This window comes from Dipodomys merriami, unplaced genomic scaffold, assembly GCF_024711535.1.
Source record: "Dipodomys merriami isolate MVZ:Mamm:240054 unplaced genomic scaffold, mDipMer1.0.p SCAF_7, whole genome shotgun sequence".
In the NCBI taxonomy this organism is placed as follows: domain Eukaryota; kingdom Metazoa; phylum Chordata; class Mammalia; order Rodentia; family Heteromyidae; genus Dipodomys; species Dipodomys merriami.
The window spans coordinates 13,950,774-13,977,438 of NW_027206290.1; the positions used below are offsets into that span (position 1 = coordinate 13,950,774).

At 37.2% G+C, this 26,665-nt stretch overlaps 2 protein-coding genes across 3 annotated transcripts; one reads left to right on the forward strand and one right to left on the reverse strand.

Annotated features, from left to right (window-relative positions):
• The first annotated feature begins 287 nt into the window (after positions 1-287).
• Positions 288-13,836, forward strand: Dnase2b (deoxyribonuclease 2 beta). Of its 2 annotated transcripts, none has more exons than XM_070006731.1 (6): positions 288-524; positions 4,429-4,606; positions 6,150-6,231; positions 10,210-10,371; positions 11,777-11,974; positions 12,544-13,836. In XM_070006731.1, the coding sequence occupies exons 1-6, from the start codon at positions 313-315 to the stop codon at positions 12,891-12,893; spliced, it is 1,182 nt and encodes a 393-aa protein (XP_069862832.1). In that variant the 5' UTR covers positions 288-312; the 3' UTR covers positions 12,894-13,836. The 2 variants fall into 2 exon arrangements, with proteins under 2 accessions (XP_069862832.1, XP_069862833.1); XM_070006732.1 differs by having other exon boundaries at positions 10,264-10,371.
• Positions 6,816-7,529, reverse strand: LOC138816710 (deoxyuridine 5'-triphosphate nucleotidohydrolase, mitochondrial-like). Its single transcript, XM_070006730.1, has one exon. It carries the CDS (start codon positions 7,375-7,377, stop codon positions 6,883-6,885), a length of 495 nt encoding a protein of 164 aa, XP_069862831.1. The 5' UTR covers positions 7,378-7,529; the 3' UTR covers positions 6,816-6,882.
• Positions 13,837-26,665: the final 12,829 nt, after the last annotated feature.

Consider the following 26,665-nt stretch of genomic DNA (forward strand, 5'->3'; position numbering starts at 1 on the left):
TACTATACTATATACTATACTGTAACATATACAGTAAATTATACTATATAATATACAAAGTACACTAAAATGTATTGCATATATTTAAGTGGAATATGTATGCAGTATATGTAGAGAGGTTATATATGATATACATATTTTTTCTCCATTTTTCCTCTTAGAACTTTTTGATGATTTTTGCAAACGAGCCAACAATTGAGCACAAAGGGCTTTAGAGTCACGCTGGGTGTTGTGACAGAATCACATGTTTACATGGGATTCATCTACTCTGAAAGTGCCTGAACTGAGAACTGCAGAGTTGAATAGAGTCAAATGTTGGAGCCAGCCCAACCTGAGAGAGATTTAAAGCTTAGACTCCACAACCTATGGGGAAAGTTCCCTGCTGTGACATGGAATAAGGGTAACAGAAAAATGAGAGCAAGACTTGTAAAGACAACTCTGGTTTTGCTCTTTCTTAGCCTGTTTGGAATCCTGGAGGCATCAACAATATCGTGCAGAAATGAAGAAGGTGAAGATGTAGATTGGTAGGTAAATGCAATGTAAAGATTGATTCATGCAGAATGAAAGCCAGAGTGTTGGAGGCTATCTGGCTGGCTGTGATGTCCTTAAGGAAAACTTTCCTGTCACCTCCTGACTTTAGAAGGAAAGAGGCTTGAAGTGTGACAATGGGCTCAGTTTCCAGACAGGGATCTGCTTCTATTGTCCCTGAGAAAGTATTGAGCAGCTATCTGGGGATGTCATTGGCCATTCTCAGCAGGACACAGCTGTGGGCTCAGAGTGGGACTGCACTGACAACTTCTGACAGCTGGCAATTTCTTTTATTTACATATGGTTTTTCCTAACTGTACCCTTTCAACATCCTTTCTGAGACTGGCGGATGACTTTTCTTCTGAAGCTGATGCGTGCTCTTCTTATGAAGAAGGAGGGCATGATGACGCACAGCGCTGTTTGGTTAACCTTGGTTTGTTGGTCAGTACAGGCAGTTAGTTGTTGGAGTGGCTGGGAGCTCACTTGCCACTTGTACGGTAGTAAAGAGACCAATCAGAGTTGCATTATATCCATGGCTTCTCCTATAGCTTTGGTCACTTTTCTGCTCTTTAATTAAGGTGTTTAATATTGTCATGATGGCTGGCACCAAGGTCTGTGTGACCTTCCGGCTAGAGAACACAGATCTGTTCACTCAGTCTGTCAGCACTTCCTGCACTCCTGCCTGGGCCTGTGCTGAGTTTTGAAGATACAATGTGAACAAAACAGAGTTCTTACCCTGAAGGATCTTACAGCTGTATCAGAAAGGTATAGGTAGAGAAATAAGGGAGCATATTATCCAGATGACTTCTCTAAGGAAGTAGTTTTTGAACTAAATTGTAAGAACAAGAAGGAAGTCAGAAAAAAAGAAGAAGATGTAAAACCATCTCAGGCTAATAAAGATCAAAAAGGTAGTACAGAGGCAAAATGCAAAGTTGGGAGCTGCTAAAACTTTGGGAAAATGTGCAGAAATAACAGGAGGTAAGGTTAAAAAGGAAGGTCAGAATCAGAGGGTTACTCATGCATCAGGAAGATTGATACTATGTCACTTGCAGGGAAATGGATGAACCTAGAAAAAAAATCAAGTTAAGTCAAGCTCAGAGGGACAAAGATGTATGCTTTCTCCCATAGCTAGAATTTAGACCTAAATTGTTTATATATATATATATATATATATATATATATATATATATATATATATATATATATATATATATATATATACATGTACAAGGTCATATGCATATCTACACAAACATGTGGTATATGCAGGGGAGGACTCCAATGGTGTAACTTCTTTAAACAACTAATGTACATTTTAACAGTCACAGACAGCAATAGGACTTTGGCAGTATTGCAGGTGAGAGAGAATGTAAATGGGTGGTTGTAAAGTGCAACAGTTTACTAAGTGGTTAACTAGGAAGCTGGAACATATGTTAGGGGAGGAGAGTGTTATAGTCTGGGAGAATGGAATAGACCAATTGAGAGATGAAGTCTGATGACTACAGTCCTAATAGTCAATGGATACATGTGAAAATGTAACTAGGTAAATTGAGGGTATGGATGAGGTTGGGAGAGATAGAGAGAATGATGAAAGGGATGGCATCCATCAAGGTGCATTGTGTTCACAAACTGACATGTTGAATTGAAACCCACTTGTACAATTACTTAATGATCATTTAAAACTAAGTTAATTTAAAAATATGCTCAAATTAAAAGAAGAAGAAGATCTGGATGGTAAGGAACTTCCTGGGCTGAGCTTTGGGGTTTGAACTTACAACAGGGAGCTAATGAAAGGCTTTGAATGAGAGGTGAGAACTTGTCAGCTTCACATTTTAGGATGCCCATTGGCAGCACTATGAATGGTGGATGGAAGGGAACCAGTCTATAGTTACAGACAGCAATAGGAGTTTTGCAGTATCACATGTAAGACAATAGGAAGATTTGAGTTAAACAGGGGGTAGTGAAAACACAGAAAAAGTCATTCTTGAAAGACTTAATAGGGGACAGGCAGATGGAGTGAAGAAAGAATAATAAGAAAGACTTAAGTTTCTGGTTTATGTGTCTGTGTAGCTATTTCTCTAGTAGAATGGGATGAGAAGATTTGTAGCAAAATGTTGCAAACTTGACTCTAAAATATAGATTCGGAAGTTTCTGGAATATCTTTTTGTTTGAGTTTATCTGGACCTCAACATAGAAGTCTGGACTAGAAAAAGATAAATATAATTGAAGATGGTCACCTTCAAAAAGTGTTTAAGAGTACTGCCATAACACATTAATAATCCTCCAATCCTTCACTGGTTGGCTACCAAAAGTGCTTTATAAGTCATTTATTTCCTTGAGACAAAGTCTCACATTGTAGCCCAGACTGGCCTGGAACTCACAATCCTCCTACCTCTAGCTCCTAACTGTTGAGATTAGAGGTGAATACTACGATGTCCATCACAAAATTTGTTTTTGCTACAATTGAATATATATATGTATATTCATTGGCCATACATATGTCAGAGAATATAAGCAACTTGATGCTTAGCAGCTACAAATTACTAAAAAAAAAAAAGTTCAAGTGCAGAGGCCATCATATCAGCAACAAAGAATAATTGCCTGTTGCCTGCCACATGCAAGGACTTGGGTCTGTGACTGAGAAGAGGAGGACAGGAACAGGTATGTTCAAATAGAAGCATATGACTGAAGAAAATAGTGAGTATGAAGCTCTTAGGAGCAGACAGTATGTGTATTATAATATTTAGTTCACTGCGATTTTAGGGGTTAATTGTAGGATTCATGTTACTAGAGAATATTCGGCTAGATCAGTGATTCTCAAATTAGGGCAATTTTGCCCTTGGGGGATTTTGACATGGTTTAGAGATATTTTCTATTGTTGTAATTTTGGAATACTATTGGTACCTAGAGTGAATAGCTGAGATCTTGTAGTACACAGGACAGCTTCCACAGCAGAGAATGATCTAGATGGGCGCTGGTGGCTCATCTTGTAATCCTAGCTACTCAGGAAGCTGAGATCTAAGGATTGAGGTCTTAAGACTTCTTGGGCAGGAAACTCTGTGAGATTCTTATCTCAATTAAATGCCAAAAGCCAGAAGTAGAGCTGTGGCTCAAGTGGTAGATCACTAGCCTTGAGCACAAAAGTTTAGGGAAAGCATCTAGTCTCAGAGTTCAAGCCCCAGAACTGAACACACACACACACACACACACACACACACACACACAAGAAAAATCCAACTCAAATGTGAATAAAGTACATTGAGACTCCCTGAGCTCATGGATCCAAGACTGCCTGTTCACTCTGTGGCTCACCTGTCCTTCCTGTAAGATAATCAATAGAGGTATTCAAATAGGAAAAAACAGAAAAGGAAAGAAATAGCCAACTAAGTCGATCTTATGCCCAAATAATCAATGCAGAACATTTTGGAAAAGTTAGCTGAAGATGGCTTAGGCCAGAGGTTCAAGGGATCCTCCACCTCTCTTAAAGCCCACAGATATACACCATATATTCAGCTGGCCAGCTGCAAAGATGTGGGACAGAAAGTTATTGTGGCAGAAGAGAGTCCAAGACTAGTTCTCTAGTCCCAGTATAGCCCTTAGCCTTCTCCTTACTGCAACTATTAGGACAAAGGAAATAGAGTAAGTTGCTCTCAATGTACATGGACTTCTACTTCAGTAATTCAAGCTTCCAAGCAAATAATGTCGTAGAACATATCCCGCTCAGACTCGTATCTCTAGTCCAGGAGGAAAGGAAAAGGCAGGGTAAGAGGCCTAGAGAAAGTCCTTTCCTTGGATTCCTTCTCTGGAATATGAGCAGATTACAAGTGTTCAACACAATAACCCTGTAACTAAGAAATCGGTTAGTAAGGGATAGTAATCCATGCCTATTTTCCTTGTTAGGTTTATCTTTTATAAGGTACCTAAAGGACAAGACAAGGAAGGTGGAGAAACTGGGCTAGAGTATCTGTACCTAGACTCCACAATTAGAAGATGGAGACGGAGTGAGCAACTAATGAATACCAACAGAAGTGCATTGGGAAGGACCTTACAACAGCTATATGAAGCATATGGCTCCAAGGTACGTTTCAGTTGTCATTTATTTGAATCATACGAAGTATATTAAACAGATTCTATAGCTTTTCAAGGTCCTTTTAGGGAAATTTTTTTTTATTCACCCACTCTACCCCCAATCCCAGTTACTTGAAGAAAACTAATTCCAAACTAGCCCAGGATAACTCACTGAATCAACCTAGGACCTAAGAAAATATGTCCCCATAATCTACGGTAATGCCAAATTGTTGGTTCACTTGACACCAGTTCAGTGGTATCACTGGGCTTGTATATTGTCAAGTCTGTGAGATTTTTCATTTATCAGTAACTTCTCCGAACATGGAAGTCTACAACCCTTTTAACCTGAGTTGGCTATTATATTCTTGGTTAGAAAAATAAACTTAATGTGTTGAAAGAGAAAAGAAAAAGTTCCTGACCAGATCTTCCCAGAATCCTTTCACATTGCGTCCAAAGGCACACAAATGGCCTCTTACCACATTCAGGGTCTGCTTCTTGGATAATTATCAGATTTCTTCAGAGAAAGATGCTACACATGTCATTCTGTCTCCATGATTAATGATTGGAAAACAAGTGTATGAAAATAGCATACTTTACTGGATATGATCAAATACAGTAGCCAGGAATGCTACTCACTATGCTGCACATCTTTAAAATGCTTTTAAATTCCATCTGATAATTATGTAACTGCAAAAGACTCGTCATTGATTTTTCCTATTTTAATTATTTTACTGAGATTGTTTTAAAAATATCAACATTGTTAGCTTTGATAAAAGTCACTGCCTGAATCATGACACAAATGGAATAGAAATACCCAGAACAAATTCAAACAAGTTTCTAAAACATACAGAGATGCTCAAAATAATAACCTTATTATGCATTAGGGATTTAGATGTTTGGAGAATTGACTCACATTTTGCCTTATCAGAGGAAATCCAATGCTACCCGTTAGTTTTCATCACTTTTTCTAAGAAAGGAAATGCCATGTTAGAAAAGTAGTGGTACTTTAAGAAATGGCTTAAAAGGGGGAAAACTCCTATATCAGAGAGGAAGAGGTTAATGAGAGCCCTGGTTAAATACAAGCTATACCTATTCAGAGAAGAACAAAATAGTAGAAATCTGATCCTGATTGTTGCATTGCTGTGCCTGTAATATAAATAGAAACAAACTCCAAGTGTAATTCTTAATTATTCCTATTTCATTTCCTGAATAAACTATTCAGTACTCCTGTATCATATACAGGAATATACATATACTTGTTTTCTAATCAACCCAGAAAAATAGCAATATTGCCCTCACATAGAATATAATGCATAAAGCACCAGTCACATGACTCAAAAGCAAGCATGTTTGAGCATAGCTTACCCTCCCCTTCAATTGTGCAGGTCGTAGAATTCATTATGATATAGGAGGATGATTGTCTTTTCATGGGTATCAGTGAAAGTTCTATATTGATGGCTGGGCAGCTGATTGAAGTATTGTAATGACTTGTGAGTCATTTTTTTAATTTATGTCCTTATTTATGTCATTATAATCCTAATATTTTCCTATAGACTAATAACACAGCCTATCTCATATACAATGATGGGGTCCCAAAATCTATGAATTACAGCAGAAAGTATGGACACACCAAAGGTATGACTATGGTTCTTGGTTTCTTCTGCTTATTAGCAATCAACAGTTTTTAAGTCTTTTATCTTGATCATTATGTTCGGCAAAAATATAGCCTTTGTCTTCAAGAGATTTTTGACTTATTAAAATGGGTAATTTCTGTATAACAAGTGGGGTAAGGTAATTATATAAATTGACTTGGAATAAATGCCCTTTTCAGAATCCTATTTTATTTTTTAATATGTTTATGAGCAAAATCCTATGTACAAACTACTTGAATACCAACTAATATTTATTTATATTCGATACAGTCACATATGTGTGTGTACACACAGACACCAACAAATCTATATTATATACATGTATGTATTTTTTTTTAAAGCAGAACCGAGATACTCTTTATTGAATTAAATTGTACATCTGATTTTTTAAAACTTGTCAAGTATTCACAAAGCAGATAGATTTTCATACTAGCAATTTCAGAAACACAAAATAAGTTTCCATATAATCCCGACAGAAGTAACCTTTCCTTCTAACATTAAGAAAATAAACTATTTTTTACAAGTTAAAACTATTAAGTTTACTATGGTGCAAAACATCAAAAACACTTGACGCAAAACCTATTATTTTTTAATAAAAAGTATGCCTTTTCATTTTCTATTCTTGGCCCAAATTTTAATTCTTTCCAGTAGAACCAAAACCTCCTGAACCCCTTTCAGTATCATCCAAGACTTGAACTTCTTCAATTTCTGGATAAAAAATCTGCTCACAAATGAGCTGAGCAATTCGATCACCCTTTTTCACTTCAAACTTCTCTTTGCCAAAATTGAACAAGATAACACCAACATTTCCCCTATAATCTTCATCTATGACACCAGCTCCTACATCAATGAAGTGTTTTGCAGCCAAGCCAGAACGTGGAGCTACTCTTCCATAGCACCCAGAAGGAAGAGCTATCTGAATGTCCGTCTTCACAAGGGCTTTCTCCATAGGTGGTATTGTATAATCATAAGCACTGTACAGGTCGTAGCCTGCGGCGCGCGCCGACCCCCGGGTCGGGGTCGTGGCGTGCTCGGAGAGCCTCACAAAGCGCAGCCGCATGTCGCCCTCCTTAGCAGGTCGAGCCCGCTTGCAGGGGGAGCTGGCGGGGGTCTCTTTTGAGCAGGGCATGGCCAACCGGGGAGAGGAAGGAAGGAAGGAAGGAAGGAAGGAAGGAAGGAAGGAAGGAAGGAAGGAAGGAAGGAAGGAAGGAAGGAAGGAAGGAAGGAAGGAAGGAAGGAAGGAAGGAAGAGAGAGAGAGAGAAAGAAGGAAAGAGGGAGAAAGAGAGCACATGTATGTATTTATGTGTATGTGTATGTTTAATATGTACATTCACCTTTCAGTTAGGTCTTTTGGGTTATAATCTACAGTAAATAAAAATTCACGCTTCACAATGTGCAGCTCCATTTAAAATAAAACTTTTTGAAAAAGTGTTTTAGGTTTTTATATAACAGCAATTTTGTTGCATATTATTAAATATAGTACCTTTTATTATAGTAATCTTTGTCATTGTCTCTTTAAATTATGCCTATATAAATGCACATAATAGAAAAATTCAAAATACTACATAAACACATGTAAACTTTTCCCTACTTTTCTAAAATACTTATGCTAAAACATAATTACTACTTTCTAATTGTTTTTCAAGTGACCATGTCATGAGTAGCTATCTGTGACAATAAATAATCTTTATAAGGTTCCAAATTCAAGTGCCTTCAAGGAGCAAGCAAGTAAAGTGATCAGGTAGACTAAACTGCAGGTACCTAGAAGTTGCATGCAATGTCTAAAGGGAGAAGTTACTTCTCACCTTGTCTTATCTGGATACAGTTTTCAGACGCTATTGGAATTAGTCTGTGGAAATTCACCCCAACTTTTAAAGGTTGAAATCAAAGTTTTAAAAATGCAGGCCACTACTTCAGATGGAATACTCATGTCACTCAGTTACACTAGAGTAGGGGATTTTTGTTGTTGTCACTTTAATTTTTAGGTTTAAAAAAAATGAAGTATCAAAAATTTCCTTGTTACTCTTAAGTTAAATATCTGTAAGTCTCTTGGAAGGCATTTCTGTGTTAAATGAGATTGAAATGACTTAAGCCTTTAGGTCTTATTAAGATTTCAAGTAGCATGTTTGGAACTGGTCACTATTTGGAAAGAGAAGCAACATCCTGCCAAATTGAAGACTACTTTTTAAGTAATAAAAGAGAAAAGGCTGGCATGTAAACTTTTAAATAACACTTCATGTGGTTCTGTATTTACTTTAACTGTCACAGTAAAAATGATTTCACTTATATAGGCAGTCTTATGGGTCTGGCTAAAGTTCCATAAATTACATCAAAATAAAACTCAATTTTATTTTATCCTTTTTGTATTGTGAAACTGGAAACTTGATGACATTGTAAATTATCAGCTGGCTTTTCTGAATATAAAGTGTGAAAACACAGAACAGTATTTTGATCTATTTGATGATTTTGTGGGGTTTTGGAAGCATTAATGAGCATGTACATAGAAATAGTGACTGCTTGAATACTGTACTTATTTGCAGTCTTTCAGTACATCAAGATTCTTGTATATTTTAAGGGTATAATAAAACACATGTGAGTTGTATTTAATAAAAAAAATATAATGCAGACCTAATAAAACTTATCTACAAGCTCCATTTGGTCTTTAGACTGTTGATATACAACCCATGATTAAGAATGTAATTTGTAATGGCTGTCAAAAGTCATGGGAATTGAAATTTTGATTTAGTCAAATTCTCCTCCTGATGGTCCTATTTACATATAACCATTTTTATAAAATGCTGTATCTCTCTAATATCTCCTCAAGAAACCCCTCTCCACATTTCTACTCTACTCTAATAGTTGCTGCAAGGGTTTGGGAAAAAGAAAACAAGGTTTAATGTGAAGTTGGGGGTTGGGGAGGGTGGATCTTTTTAACAATAGATACCCTAACATCTGTGGCATTCATACTGGGATTTGGGAGTCCAGCTAAAAGAACACATTCATGTGGGCAGAGGGGAGTATTTGAAGGTTATCCAGATCTGTTAGGCAACAGAACTTTCAAAATTTTCCATGGTGACATAGGTATTGATCCTATTTCTACCCAACAGTATGCATTTTTGAGGCATTTCTCTTTGAAAAGGAAATGATTAGTGGGCATTTGGCTTCCACTCTGACAATGACGCAAACATGAATAGATTTTAGGTGTGCATGTTATATGCAAACTGAGAAGACTAGTTAGCATACCAAACCTATGCTGATACATTTTTAAGCACAAAAATAGTCAGACACCTGATGGATAAAGCTCTTTTTGCCATTGCAATATGATGAAAACCTTTCTGTTTTCTTTCCTTTCTGGTTTTCATTTTAATATGCTCTGGAGAGTTTTGCTAAACATTATTAACAAGGATAGTTTAGCATGACTTCCAGTCTCTCTCTTTTTCTTGCTCTCACTCTTTTATCTTACCTGTAGAATCAGGTAACTCTTCAACAAATGAGCATCTGATTCTTAAAACACAATGCTGCAAGAATATTTCCTCATGAGATATTGTCTCTTTTACCTCTGTTTTTAAGAAGGCACTTGAAAATAGCTCCTGTGCTTCCCAGTGAAGACACTATCTGAAGCTTGCCAGGTGACTATATAGTTTTAACAAGGACAAATTCCAATTTAGCAAATTTGCATTCTGCCAAAACAAATTTTCCTTGTAGTTTCAACATGCAATTCATCTTAACTCTTCCCAGGGCACCTTCTCTGGCTCCCTTTCTGTGGTATCTTATTATCAATAATGGGCATTGTAATATGTGCCTGATTTCTTTTAAGTCTTTGAAAATTGAGCATGATCCTTGTGATTATTAGCCTAGTAAAACAGTAGCCTAAAGCATAAACAGGTTTAAATGTTACCATTTTATAAGAAGCTTTTTATTCCCCTTCTAATTTATCTGCATTAAATGTATCTTTGATAGGTTTGCTGCTGTGGAACAGAATCCAGGGTTTCTGGCTGATTCATTCTATTCCAGGGTTTCCTCCAATTCCTGAAGAAGGCTATGATTATCCATCCTCAGGAAAACGAAATGGGCAAAGTGGCATCTGCATAACTTTCAAGTACAACCAATATGAAGCAATAGGTAATACAAGAGTGTATGAAAAGGAGACAACAATGTTAAAGAAAGAAGTGGGAAGTGTACTAATAAATATGTCATCTTATCTGTTAATCTATTCATAGACCCTTTGATACTTAGATTCTAAATACTGGCTCCACTGTAGTGAGACAATGAAAAGGCTCATTACTGGTTCTCAGTTCCACTGTATTGAGGCTGAACAGTAGTATAGGCCTGTTGATTACAGACTTCCGTATTTTTCATGAGGGACAAGAATACACCAAATGTATATCAAAGTATAATTGCGTGTATTGTGTAAGAAAGAAATACTGGATTTAAAATATGGATTTCATCTTTTTTTAAATTTTTGCAGCCCAAATGTTGCTTCTGTACTGCCAACATCATACCTCTGAAGCAGAAAACCTCTTTTAAGATCTAAGGGCAAATAGTCCAAAATACTTGTATCTGGCAAACTATGGTGTGGGAGGAAGAAACATAGTGATATCCATTTAATGAGCAAGTTGCTAAATAGCAGACTTAGATCTGCTAAATAGCAGATTTAGAGGCTAAATAGCCTCTAGATATAGGGGGTTGAAAAAATGTTTCTTATCCAATCCCCATCTTATGACAAGGGTCACTGAGCTCTCATCTAAGTCAAGCTCTAGTCTAAATATTTAGTTAGAGTGTTAAGTACCATAGAGATAAGGCTTGTATTCTGGTGAGTTGACTTTCATTGAGCTTAAATAATTAGTATGAGGATTTGTACTTTTATATATGTGTGTATATATGTATTATATATAATAGATATGGAAAACATGCAGCCCCTGAGTCCAGATTATATAAACATGAATGTTATCTCCATCAATTTATAACTGTAGACATGTCACATGAAGTCTTCATTTATCTATTCAATGAGGATGATGGTAACAATCGAATCTACCTAAGAATGAGGTTGTCCTGAGAATTAAATGAGAAAAAAAACATGTAAAATATACAGAATTACATATGGGCTCAATAGGTGTTAGTCACCATAATAAAAACCATTTGGAGGGCATTGCCTAAACTTTAAAAAATAGTGTTGGGAGCTGGGAAGGTGGCTCAGTGGTAGAGTGCTTGCCTTGCATGTATGAGGCCCTGGGTTCAATTCCTCAGCACCACATAAGCAGAAAAAGCCGGAAGTGGTGCTGTGGCTCAAGTGGTAGAGCGCTAGCTTGAGCTGAAGAACTGAGTGACAGCGCCCAGGCCCAGAGTTCAGGCCCAGGACCGACAAAAAAAAAAGGGTGTTGGGGGAGAGGAAATGTTGTGTATGTGTAGAGGAAAGGGGAAGGTGTTGATTTTTTAATCTATAGTAAAAGCCATAATAGAAGTAGGTATTTCCATTTATGCCCAAATTCTCCACTTTTATTTACTGTTTTTTATTCTTTTAATTCAGATTCTCAGCTGTTGGTCTGCAACCCAAACATCTATAGCTGTTCTATTCCAGCCATCTTTCACCAGGAGCTCGTCCACATGCCTCACCTGTGTGCCAGGTCCAGCTCAGCCAAGATCCCTGGCCGGCACCTCACCACACTGCAGTCAGCGCAGGGACAAAACTTCCTCCATTTTGCTAAATCTGATTCTTTTCTTGATGGTATGAACCTCATCATCAAATACCATGTTTTATAACTCTCCTGTTGGACTTTGCCACCACTGTAGTACATATTTACGTTTGTCTCAGTTATTGTGAATACCTGGCATTTCCCCCTACTTCCTTTCTAACTTATCATTCCCAATTCACTGTGCACACTGCCTCTCAACTGATCATTGACCAAATCAGTTTCTACTAGTTCTTCACAAACATTTCTTTAAACTTCCCCATTGATTTCAGGAAAATACATTTAAGCACAGATTTATAAAGATCCTAGAACTGACCTTATCCATCTCCAAAGTTCTTTTCAGGGCAAAAATACATTTTTTTTCTCTTGATCTGTGGAAAAGATGACATTTGTGGATACCAACATTATCAAACTAATGATGACAGTAGCTTTTATTTGCTTATTACTTTAGGATTTAGGAGCTGTTAACCTATCCATTATCTTAATTATGTTATATTGTTTGTGATATCAGGGCTGAGTGAAGATTTCTATCCCTTAGGCTATTTTCAGTGACTTATGGAAGTGCAAATATCAACCTCACTGATTTTCTCTTTCTGAACCTTAGACATCTTTGCAGCTTGGATGGCTCAACAGTTGAAGACACATTTGCTAACAGAAACCTGGCAGCGGAAGAAGCAAGAACTCCCTTCAAATTGTTCCCTTCCTTACCATGTCTACAATATCAAAGCCATTAAGCTTTCTCGACAATCTCATTTCAGTTCTTCCCAAGATCATGCCAAATGGTGTATTTCCCAGAGGGGCACTAAAAACCGCTGGACATGTATTGGAGACCTAAATCGAAGCCCGTACCAAGCTTCCAGAAGTGGAGGGTTCATTTGTACCCAGAACCGGTATATTTACCAAGCATTTCAAAGACTAGTTTTTTATTATGAAGATTGTGACTGGGCACTGTGACTGTAGCTGGGCATCGTGGCTCATGTCTGTAAGCATAGCTACTCCAGAAGCTGAGATCTGAGGAATACAGTTCGAAGCCAGCCTGGGCAGGAAAAATCCAAGAGATTCTTATCTCCAGTTAACAACAAAATTCTGAAATTGGAGCTGTGTTTCAAGTAACAGAGCGCTATCGTTGAGCAAAAATGTTCAGGGTCAGCTCTCACACCTCAAGTTCAAGCCCCAGTACTGGCACGCGTGTGCGCACGCATGCGCGCACACACACACACACACACACACACACACACAGACTGTGAGTAGATTTGGTGTAAAGATACGTACACTTGCTGAGAACACTTATAATAGCATTTCTTGCATTAGAACCATTCTTTATATAGTAAAAGCCTCTAAATATACTCACAACTAAAATAATTTTGTCCGTGTTTATCATTTAGTCTTCTAATTGGTTGAAACTTAGTGACTTTGTATTTATGGTATCATGGACATAAACTATGATACATGGCTAACTGATAACAGGAGTAATAAAGGGGAAAATTATTTTTTTCAGATTGCTCAACTCCAGTTGTCTGTGGATGGGCTGATCCTGTGAATTAAATTTCATCTCTTCCACAAAGACTCTGCTTTTTTTATTAATAATTTTTTATTGTGAAAATAATGTACAGAGGGGTTACAATTACATGAGCAAGGTAATAAGTACATTTCTTATCAACCATTGTTGCCTCCTCCTTTGTTTCCCCTTACCATCCCTGCCCTCTCATCTCACCCCCTACTAAAGTTGTAAAGTTCATTTTTCTGACATAATGTCTTGTACATCTCATTGTTGCAATGGGTCCACCTGTATCCCTATTTAAACAATTTTTTCCCTTCCCCTCTCCAAATTATACCAACAACAAATACAGTGAAAACAGGGGTTATACCATGGGGGAGGGACATACAAAGCAACAAAGAAATCATCTTATGAATATGTTAGAAACAATCACAATAAAGGAAAAACATTTGAGTCCTTATCTTGGGGTTTATTTAGCCTAACATCAACTTATCTGACCGTTTCTGTTTGTCTCAGACATATACTAGTTATTACAAATAAGGGAAACCATGGGACCCATGTTTCTTCGGGCCTGGCTTACTTCACTTAATATAATTCTGACTTTCCTTCCGATCCCTTTCTGAAGAAAAACAACTATCTTTCCATACTTTCAAATTATTTGATCATATTTTTCCTAAAGTTCTTTCTCATTGGCTTATGATTTAGTTTTGTTCGTTATTTTTGTAGTTGCTACTTATTAATTCTATGGTCTTAGGCCATTCATTTCAAATTTTTGAGCCTTGTAATTTCAGTCTGTGAAAGGGAGAAAAACATCTAGGTAAGTTCAAATATCTAACACATCACCTGGCACATAGATGGTACTCAAAAATATGACCAATGCCTACTTAGCAAAAATAATAAGACAAAAATAAGTTCTAGAAATTAGCAATATTTTAAAAGTTTTGAAGTTAGGTTAAGAAAGAAGGTAAAAGATAGGCTGGAAAGGAAGGTGGCTCAGTGATATAGTGCTTGCCTTGCATGCATGAGGCCCTGGGTTTGATTCCTCAGCACTATATAAGCAAAAAGAAAAAAGCCGAAAGTGGTGCTGTTGCTCAAGTGGTAGAGCACTAGCCTTGAGCTGAAGAGCTAAGGGACAGTGTCCAGGCCCAGAGTTCAGCTCCCATGACTGCCAAAAAAAAAAAAAGAGGGGAAAAGAGTAATCTAACTGTAACCTATGATTCTGGGAAATAAATGTAGCCTACAGAAATCAGAATCAAAGCTAATGAACTTAACTTCAGTAAGCATTCTTATCCCTAAAAACTATCAACAATAGTAAAAATACTAATTAGTAACTCCTAACACTAATAAACTTTTGAGAACTAATTGCTAAATAAAGTTTGGGATGTAATTCCCAACTTCAGGAAGCTTACAATCTAATAAAAATAATCAAATATTACCTGAGATATACTTTCTGAGCATTTACAATGTCATAAATACTTCACCCATACTTTTGTATTTAATCTTCAAAACAATTCTGCCTAGTGCAAAATGTTTTCATCCCAATATTACTGACAAAAAAATGGAGGCTTACAGAAATTCAGTAATCTGCCTAACACACACACACACACACACACACACACACACATATATATATATATATATGTATATATATATGACTTACACACACATATATATATACATATATATGTATATATATATATATATATATATATGACTTCTGAACCAAGAGACAATAAAAGGAAATATAAGAAAACACCTAACTTAAGCTCTCAATATCAATAAAAACATCATGGACCTGATGGCTTGATGACAAGCAAAGAAAAAATATTTATCTTCCTTCAGAAACAAGTAAAAATGATGAACATCTTGTACACTATTTAGATAACTTACACACAAGCAACACTAAAATAACACTCATGTATAAATAATTCTCCAAAACTAAGATTGTTAGAATTACAAAAATTTCATGATACTAACTTTAAAAGCAAAGAGTCAAACTTAATCCTACAGTATGAAGAAGCATAAGTGAGAAGTAAAACAAAGGTACAGTGAACAAACTCTGTTGAACTAAAAAAAATCCATAATACGTCTCTTTTCTGAAAACTTATGTCCAGATCTCTTCCTTACATATCTTACACTTCACTCCGTCCTTAGCTCTCTTTCTTAAACTCTTTTAAATGACATAATTTGAGTCTTTAATGTCTTTGAATGTCTATGTGGCTCTACTGGGAGGCTACAGAACCTGTAAGAGGCAGAGCTTACTGGGAGGTCTCTAGGTCTCTGGAAGTGTACCCATGAAGATATGTTTATAGGATCTAGTCTCTTTCTCCCTCTGTCATCTTTATTTCCTGTCCATGGGGTGAACAATTTTACTCTGTATGTGCTCCTGCCCTCATGTGATGCCACAGTACAGGCCCCAAACCAAGGAAAGCACAATTAATCATGGACTGAAACCTCCAAAACCAGAGTTAACTTTTTGTCTCTATAAGTTGACCATATCCGATATTTATTATAGCAATGGGAAATTGACTGATACAATGACTTTGATGAACATTTGAAAAACACATATATTAAATTTGTGCATGGCAAATAGGTAAAAGAATATCAGATCCAAAAGAGATTATGACATTGGCTTCCCAGGAGATCTTGAAAAGACTTGTAAAATGGGTTAAAGCAAATAATGCCAAATATAATAAGTATAGACGAAAGATTCTTCTCTTCAATCAAAATACAACAAAACACAATAGTCACCACAGAGGTATAGGCCAAAGAAAGGGTAATGTGATTTAGTAGCAGATACTGTAGACTTTGATTCACAGAGATTTTGCAGAAATTCAACATAACTAAACAAAGTGATTAGCTAGATTAAAAAAAAAAGAAATGAATACAGTCTCCAATGTGTGTCAAAATGAGTGAGGATATAGGCTCTCTAGCTGTTCAATGTTGGTCTACCTGTTACCTTTGTAAGAAGTATAGAAGAAAGGGGGGAAGTGTTTGTTGCTTTGTATGTCCCTCCCTGATGGTATAACCCCTGTTTTCACTGTATTTAATGTTGGTATAATTGGGGGAGGGGAAGGGAAGAAACAAAATGTGTAAGTAGGGATACAGGTTGCCCCATCATAACAATGAGATGTAGAAGACACGATGTTGAAAAATGAACTTTACAATTTAGGTGGGGGAGGGAGGTGTACTTGTGGAGATGGGAGGGAAGGAATGGTGGGGGGGGGGAGGCAACAATGCTTGATTAGAAATGTACTCATTACCTTGCTCATGTAACTGTAACCCCTCTGTACAGTATTTTCACAATAAAAAACTTATTTTTAAAAAAGCTATAGAGACAGTAGGAAGAATAGTTGAAAGACATGAAAATGTTTGTTTCTGAGCAACTTCCTTAGGAACAGTATAAGTCCTTCAAATATATTCTTTAAAACATTAAAAACAAATTAGATGCCAGTAGCTCATGCCTGTAATTTTAGCTACTTAGGAGGCTGAGATCTAAGGATTGAGATTCAAAGCCAGCCCGAGTAGGAAAGTCTAGGCGACTCTTAGCTCCAAGTTACCACAAAGGAAGAAAGAAAGAAAAAGAAAGAAAGAAAGAAAGAAAGGAAAGAAAGAAAGAAAGAAAGAAAGAAAGAAAGAAAGAAAGAAAGAAAGAAAGAAAGAAAGAAAGAAAGGAAGGAAGGAAGGAAGGAAGGAAGGAAGGAAGGAAGGAAGGAAGGAAGGAAGGAAGGAAGGAAGGAAGGAAGGAAGAAAGAGAAAGAAGAGGGAGGTAGGGAAGAAGGGAGGGAGAGAGGGAGGGAGGGAGAGAGAGAGAGGGAGGGATAGAGGGAGGCAGGCAGACAGAACTAGAGCTATGGTCAAGTAGAACACTATCCTTGAGCAGAAAAGCTTAGGAACAGCACTCAGGCCCAGAGTTCAAGCCCCAGAACTAGCACGCATGTGCACACACACACATACACACACACACACACACACACACACACACACACACACACACACACACACACACACCATATGTGATAGAGTCTACACACACTATGGTTTCACAAAGGAGTCGAAAACTGAACCAGAGTCCGCTCAAACTTAGTACAATTTTGTTGTCTATAAACCTGTCATGGATATGAGCTCTACAAATCTACCCAGGATGCTCCCTCCACTTTCCCCACCTCTTGTTCACCATTTCTTACAGTACTTTATTGAAAATCCTCAAACTCACCAAATTTAACCACACCTCAAATTATGTACTTGTGTTTTTCTTTTTTATAGAAAATGTTTCTCCAGATGTACATATAACTGCTCCCTTCCCACCACCAAAGCCCTCAGCACTAAATAATACTTGTCTTGTTGATCTGTCCATTGTTTAGAATAGAGTGTTGAAGTCTCCTAGTATTACTGTATTGGAGCCTATCTTTATCTTTCTAGCTAAAAGGTTTATTTCATGAAGTTAGATGTCACAGTGAAAAATAAGACTTTAAGCCAAGCAAAGATTAAACTCAATGGGCAAACACTGAGTATTCTCAAAGTTAGAGAAGATGCAGGCAACAATTTAAGGAAGTTAATCTCTGACAGGATCTGTCTGAGATTTATAACTAATTTGAATTTAATCATGTGCCTTCAGCTGTACAATGAATTCTTTTTTATTTTATTCCATTTAAGGAGGCACTTATAACAATCCTAATAGGAGATAATGAGGTCCTGGCTTAAAATACTAACAAGTAAAATAAGAAAAGGTTTTTTTTTAAACCTGTCCAGATTTCATATCCAAATAAATCATATCTATAGTTGCTTCCATAGTAGGAATTCAACAGAGTAGGTACTCAATAGATATTTTTTACATATAATAAAATTTTTGTTTTTGAACATGAAGTATTAGTGTTAAGAATAACTACAGATTTGCAATGCTTTTAGATTCCTTTGTCATCAGTATTACACAGACACTGGCTGATTACTGGTAGGTAGAAAAGCTGTCCTTGGTTGTAAACAGATGACTTCTCTGACCTATATGATTGAACCTTATTGGATTTATGCTTCATTAGACCATTTGTTATGACTAGATGTAACCAGACCAGGCCTGTATGAGGCATCCCTATAAAGGAATTAAAATGATGTCTTATCCATCTTGCCAGCACTTAAATGAATATAGTGCTTTCCAATCAATCACTTTAAAAATGGATATCGTCAAATGAATGTAGGTCTTACCAATTAGTCACTTTAAAGGCTCATCCTCCGTCTTCCCTCATTCCATCCTTCCTGACAGTTCTTTCTAGAAAAAGTATCCTACTGAAAGATAACTGCCAAATCCCCTTTAGAGTATTAACACAACCCTCTGACTTAGTCCTGGTAAGAGGTCAAGGTCCTGACTACCCCTAGCCTTACTTCACTCTTCCTTAACTACCTTTCTTTTCTTCTTTTTCCATATGTCCCATTTATTTCTAACATTGCATACTTTTTTGTTGTTGACTTCTTGCAATTTTTGCAAAGTTCTTTGAAGTAAATGTTAAATATATCCATGTAATTTGAACCAATTAAGTATAACATCCCATGAGATCTTAGCTGAATTTAGGAGAGAACATAGTAGAGAAAAAACAGATTTGGAATCACACAGACATGATAGAGAACTTGGCTTGGTGACCTTGAGCAATTACCAGTTGTGTGACCTTGAACAAATTACTTAACCTCTCTAAGCCGTTCTAAACCTAATGCAAGAATGTTAATAACAAGAATGAATAATTATGTGAAAATAGTGCAGTGCCTAGTACTTAACAACTTTCTTCTGCCTTCATTTTAGATGTCCAGAGCAACAATCATTATTTTTTTTTTGGGGGGGGGGGTCCAGTCATGGGGCCTGAACTCTGGACCTGGGCGCTGTCCCTCAGCTCTTCAGCTCAAGGCTAGAGCTCTACCACTTGAGCCACAGCGCCACTTCTGGCCTTTTTTCTTTTTGCTTATGTGGTGCTGAGGAATCGAACCCAGGGCCTCATGCATGCAAGGCAAGTGCTCTACCAATGAGCCACCTTCCCAGCCCCACAACAATCATTATTAACCAGACTAATTAATCATATTAATTTAGAGGTTGCGGGAAGCAAGTGCACTGTGTATATCACATTCTAACCACTCAATTTCTTGAAGAAAGCTGTCTAAAAGATTGACATAAATTGCATAAAGGAACTGCAAATAGTATTCAAAATTTTCCTTTTCTCCATGGTAATAGTGTTTTCTCATAAGAGACAAATGAATAAAAGCCCATTTTTTTTTGCTATATCTAATACTTTCAGAATCAAGAGAAAATGAACAGAAGACATTCTCAGAGAAGATTAAGACACACCCATAAGCCTTACACTCATGAAAGTTCCTTTTTAGTGCATTCTACAAACACATTTCTGTTCCTGATACCTCGTTAACAAGCAGACTAAAGGGCGCTGCTGCAATTATTTGCAGAGCAAACAGGCATGAGGCCATGGGAGCAGGGTCTGGAGGCCTCAATTCCAGTTCTACCACTTTGCAGCCACACAGCCACAGATGAGTTACTTAAGTCCTCCAAGCCTAAATTTCTCCATCTGTAAAGCACTGCAAATCTGTAGTCATTCTTAACACTAATACTTCATGTTCAAAAACAAAAATTTTATTATATGTAAAAAATATCTATTGAGTACCTACTCTATGTTGAATTCCTACTATGGAAGCAACTATAGATATGATTTATTTGGATATGAAATCTGGACAGGTTTTAAAAAAAAAACCTTTTCTTATTTTACTTGTTAGTATTTTAAGCCAGGACCTCATTATCTCCTATTAGGATTGTTATAAGTGCCTCCTTAAATACATATAAAATTCTTACACAAGGTAAGTAAAGAATATATGTAAGTCAGGCATGGTGGTACGTGCCTATAATCCTAGTACTTGGGAGGCAGAGACAGGAGGGTCATGAGTTTGAAGAGAGCAGGGATATGTAGTGAAACTGTTTCAAAAAAGAAAAATGACTAAGCAAAGTGATGGGCTGGAAAAAAAAGAAACTAATACTATCTCCAGTTGTACGAACAAAACACATGTCAAAATCAGTGAAGAAGTTGGGCACTGGTGGCTCATGCCTGTAATCCTAGCTACTCAGGAGGCTGAGATCTGAGGATGGAGATTCAAAGCCAGTCTGGGCAGGAAAGTTCTGTGAGATTCTTATCTCCAATTAACCACCAAAAAGGCTGGAAGTGGAGTCAGGACTAGAATGCTAACCTTGAGCAAAATAGCTCAGCACATAGACCCTGAGTTCAACACTGACTGGAGAAAACAAAGGAAAGGAAAGGAAAGAGAGGAAAGGGAAGGGAAGGGAAGGGAAGGGAAGGAAAGGAAAGGAAAGGGAAGGAAATATACAAAATAAATATCAAACCCTGTCCTCTTAGGATGATATATATTAAATAAAAATTGTGTGCTCTAAGCCGTGTTTCAAAGCTGCATCAGCTGAAGTGCACGTTGTGTTTGGTACAAAGGAGGACTTTGTATCAAAATAATAAGCAGGCATGTAGTGTTCAACAAATATTTGATCGTTTGTTTTGGCTTTAATAGAAGTACTTTGTGTGCCCAGTACCTAGTCTGGAATTGTCTTCATAACCTTTGTAGATAAGGAAGCTACCAGTATTCTTGGTCCCAGCATTCTATCTAATCCCAAGATCCTATCTCTTTCATTCACCTGTTTTTCTTCATTTCCTGCAGTATCAGGAAGTTTCCAGTGGTTTGGCATAACAGCAGCTCTCTGTAGGAGGCAAAATTTTGTTATATTTGGACTATGTCAATATTCTACTATATTCAAGAATTGGTGTATGATGACAAGGTGTTTAGAACAGAATGGAAGGAAGAGGAGTAAGTTAAATGATTATAAACTGATATCCACGTAATCTATCTATAATCTCCTGATAAAGCTTCTGTCTCTTTGGGTGTTGGATGAGAAGTTGGTTATTATACTTGGAAGCCACTGACTCATAGGGAGGAAGGGTACTGCTAACCTTGAAGGCAGAGATGGGGTGTGTGTTGGGGCAGGATACTTAGGGAGAAAAGCAGGAAAATGAAAATACTACCTCTTTGTATATGTTATAGGGAAGAAATTCATTAATTAATTAATTTTGTTAAAGTGATATCATAGAGGAACTATTTTGCGTGTCTTTCCTATTTTTAGCACAAAATTTTAAGATAACTTTTACTGGTTAAAAAAGAAAAATATATATCACAATATATATTACAACATACAACCACACAAGAGGAAAATGTTCATTTTTTTTAATAACAGATCAAGTTGGGCACTGGGGCTCACATCTGTAATCCTTGCTACTCAGGAGGCTGAGTTCTGAGAATCGTACTTCAAATCCAGCCTGGGCTGGAAAGTAAGACTCTTATCTCCAATTAACAACCAAAAAGCTGAAAGTCACACTGTAGCTCAAGTGACAGAGTGCTAGCCTTGAGCAAAAAAAAAACTTCAGGGACAGTGCTCAGGCCCTGAGTTCAAGCCCCAAGTTTAAGCCCTAAGAATGACACCAAAATAAAAAAGCAGATCAGTGGTTGGGGCTCTATTGATTTTTTTACCTGATGCTACAGATAGATACATACATATACACATAGATTAAATAGATAGATAGATAGATAGATAGATAGATAGATAGATAGATAGATAGATAGATAGATAGATAGATAGAGAGAGAGAGATAGATAGATAGAGAGATAGATAGAGATAACTATCATCAATCTATAATACACATTATCAAATTTACCAAATTGCTTTCTTAAAATGAGCATGTTTTATTATATGTAAATTGTATCTGTATGAAGTTGATTAATTACTTTCAACATTTCTATCATCACCCAAACAAATACATGGATAGGTACATACTAGGTACATACTTTCAAATATTTTTCTTATTTTTTCACACATATTTGTTTACACAAAAGAGATATTGCTTTTTATTAAACAGGTAACTGATTTGTTACCTATTTCAATGTTCTACTCTCTTATATGAAAGTAAATTTTACCATAAAAAAACAGGAAGAAACACAAGGAGAAACTAGGATCTTATTATTGACAATTTAACAAGCCATTGCACTCTTAATAGGGCTTCTCTATGTAAAGATTATATTGCAATATTTGCCACGCATATTTTAATAGCAACTAAGGGCTAAAATACTCCTGCTGTGGTTTCCTCATATCTGCCTCTGAAAAGGTAACCCCATTCAATTTTGGTTTGGGGGTTTGTATTTTTGTAACTGGTGCCAGCTTTTTGCATCTGAACATTTTCAAGACTCTTTAAAGGAGAGGAGTACAGAACTTCTTTCAAGGCCAACCTGTCATTTTTCTGGAGTTTATAATTCTGAATCCCTGAGAGATAGCTTTCTCTTCCCTGCTCAAGACCTTAAGGCATAAGGAAGGACAGAAAGGATGTAAAGTCAAAACCCATTCTGCTGCTGACCTGGCTTCCAGCTAAAAGCCTGGCAAGCCTTGCAAGCAGCAGTGTTAGACAGCTGGCTCCTGCCTCTGCTCCTGCGTATACATGTGCACAGGTGTGTGCAGATGGCTCTTCTGCCTGAGGAGGTAGCACTTCCTCCTTAGGAAGTTAGATGAAGAGTTTAACGATGGGCTAATCTGCCCCTGGATAGCTGCTTCCTAGAGTGTAGGAATAAATGCTATCAAGACCCAGCCAGTTTTGCTAGGGACAAAATAATTTGGCCTAATAGAATAACAAAACAAAACAAAACAAAACACCTAGATTTTATGACTCATTCATAGTAGTTCCCAGTAACTCAGGACAACCTTCCCTTCAGATAAGGGTTTAATCAGACCTTCCCAATGACAGGCTACAGACTTCTGCTGGGAGGAAGTGTGCCTGGTAATTAAGGGCAGGTTGCTCTAAGCTACAGAGCTTGCTAGGTTTGTTCAACTATCCAAGAAGTCAGATCTGCAGCTACACCTGAGATCTCCCCTTAGCCCAGTTGGGAGCCTGCAGTCAAGAAGTTTTGAGTTCTTTTAGGCAGGACTCTGCAGAAAAGGATCCAGTGCGTGAACAAGTACTTTTTGTTTGTCTGCAGACACATTGGAAATACTTGGACACACCCAGCAGGTGTACACACATGAAAACACATGAGATGCAGGAGGGCGGGGCATGCTGGCAATAGCAGAGAAGTAAAAATGACAGAATGAAAAACTAGCATTCCCAAATCATAGCTGTCTGGAGCCATTTAGCATTGGCCTACAGCCCTACAGACCCCAGACGTTCCTCAGGGCACGACTGGATGATAGCATCAGACAATGATTGATGTCCAAAGTGAGTCATCAAGAAGAATAGGTCAAGTTTTGTACAGAACATTTTGTTTAAAAAGGCAAAGTATAATGTAAAACATTTTAGAAGAATCACTTTCCAAAATTAAAATTTTAAATTGGCATTGAACTTTATATTACGTTATATACTGGCTATTTAATATGGCTTCCACTTAAATACTAGATATATTCTATATTAAAAATCCAAGCCAGAGTATATATGCTTATCTTTCTAATATATAAACATATATACTCATACATCATGTGTGTGTGTGTGTGTGTGTGTGTGTGCGGTGTGTGCCAGTACTGAAGCTTGAACTCAGGGCCTACACACTGTCCCTGAGCTGCTTTTTGTTAAAGGCTAACACTCTATCACTCTATGGTCCCATAGCTCTACTTCCCACTTTTTGGTGGTTTATTGGAAATAAGAGTCTCATAGACTCTCCTGCCTGGGCTGGCTTCAAACCGCGATTCTCAGATCTCAGCCTCCTGAGCAGCTGGGATTACCGGCCTGAGCCATCAGTGCTCAGCTCTTGTATGTCTTTTTAAATCAAATGCTATTACTGATTACTCTAGATCCCATATCTCACAATCTATTCCAGGACTTGATGACATTGTTCACTTGTTCCTATGTATTTACTCACTAGCATTCTACTGGGTCTTTCTTTGAAGTCTCCCACAACAAAGATAATACAAGTAAACAAACAAAAACACCTGAAGGGGCTGGGAAGGTGGCTCAGTGGTAGAGTGCTTGCCTTGCATGCATGAGGCCCTAGGTTCGATTCCTCAGCACCATATAAGCACAAAGAAAAAGGCTGGAAGTGGTGCTGTGGCTCAAGTGGTAGAGTGCTAGCCTTGCGCTAAAGAGCTGAGGGACAGTGCCCAGGCCCAGAGTTCAGGCCCCACGACTGGACCCCCCCCCCCAAAAAAAAACCCAAAAAACAAAAAACACCTGAGACCTAGGCACCGTGGCTGTTCACACCTATAATTCTGGCTATAATTTTGGGAGGCTAAGCTTAAGAGGAGTACAGTTAAGAAGCCAATCGGGGAGAAAAGGTTGAGAGATAATCATCTCAACCAATAAAAAGTGGAACATAAAAAAATGTCACAAAGATTCTAAAAGCTACTTACTACCAATAAGGGTATCTCCTTTCCTATGTTAGGTAAAGAGTTTAAGAGCATAGACACTTCAATTGTGTGAGAAATTAAAGTATATTGGAACTGGACTTTACTTTTAATAAGATTTGATTTTAAGAAACAAAGGAGGTATATTTGATTCAAGATCTCTAAACAACCTGTTTCCTAAGCATTGCAAAACTATGCAAGACAGATGTCTCCTTATCTTCTAGAAGCTTTTGCCATAGCTCCCATGGCCTCCTGTGCAGAGCCATAATTTAACAAATGTGCTATGGGGGAAATTTATGACTCCTCCTGTTTGGTTATCACATTATCTTTTATTCTGCTTGTTATTTATTTTTTTGCAGGTCCTGCGTCTTGAGCTGACTCTCAGCCTTTTTTCTCAAGGATAGTGCTTTACCATGTGAGCCACAGCTCCACTTCTAGCTTTTTTTTGGTGACTAATTGGGGATGAGCCTCATCAACTTTCCTGCCCAGGCTGGCTTAAAACCGTGATTCTCAGATCTCAGCCTCCTGAGTAGCTAGAGTTTCAGGCATGAAATTCTACCTACCTACCTAATATGAGGTAGTGCCTACCTCATATTATCCTGTATAACTGCCAAGATGTTAACTGGTTTTCCTATGTCCCAGCAGACATTCTCTATCTAGACAGCCCCTTCAACACACACTAACATCAGCAAACCACATAGGATAAAAATTTCAGATGATGTCAGCTCTCTTTAGAAAGGATTCTACCCACTGGGATTTTAGCTCATATTATCTTCATCATTTCAACAGAAACATTATGCCTTTAAAATGTATTTCTTTAAACCAGGTTATCCTCTTAGTTACACTGGAGTTTAGGGTCCCACAGACTTAACTTCCACATTTAAAGATCTCTTAGGATATCCATCTTAGTATTTTCTGCATAATATATAAAAATAATTTATCATGTGCATTTGTAAAGAAAACTATCTCTGAATGAGAAGTATATTACATGAATTTAAAGCTTAATGGTATACAAAGTATCTTCAAGAATTGGTTCATATTTAGTATTCATTTAGTTCATACATAGGAATTATAATAATGGCAGGGAAGATAAAGACAGATACTATTTAGTGAAAACTCACTATGCTAAGTATCAAACACTGTGTCAAATATTTTAGTTATTTTAACTAATTTAGTATCCAGAATAATCTAGAAGATAAGTTTTTCCCACACACACTCTTTTTTATGTTTTTTTATTGTAGAAATACTGTACAGAGGCATTACATTAACATGAGTAAGGTAATGAATACATTTCCTATTGAGCATTGTTACCTCCTCCTTTGTTTTTCCCCTACCATTCCTTCCCTTCCTACCTCCTCAACTCCTCCCCCAGGTTGTAAAGTTCCTTTCAACATAGTGTCTTGTACATCTCATTGTTACAATGAGTCAACATGTATCCTTATTTCAGCATTTTGTTACTTCCCTTCCCCTCCCCAAATTAGAAAAATATACATACAAGATGCAGGGCACCGACATCAAATACAGTGAAAACAGGGGTGATACTGTCCCTACATACTACTGAATGAAGGAATCAAGACTGGGAAAAGTTAAGTGGACTTATCTGTGTGTTCAAAGCTGTCAAGTAGGAATTGGGATTCAATTGCAGTGTGTCTAATTGTCAGGCCAGGATAGTTTACACTGCACTTCAGCTTTTGTCTGCTATAATAACAGTTTTCCTGTAAAATTTAATGAAAATACCTGGAATTTTCCAGCAAACAACCCAAGTGCTACGTAAGTACTAAATATAATTATGTATGAGCTATCCCAAGATGA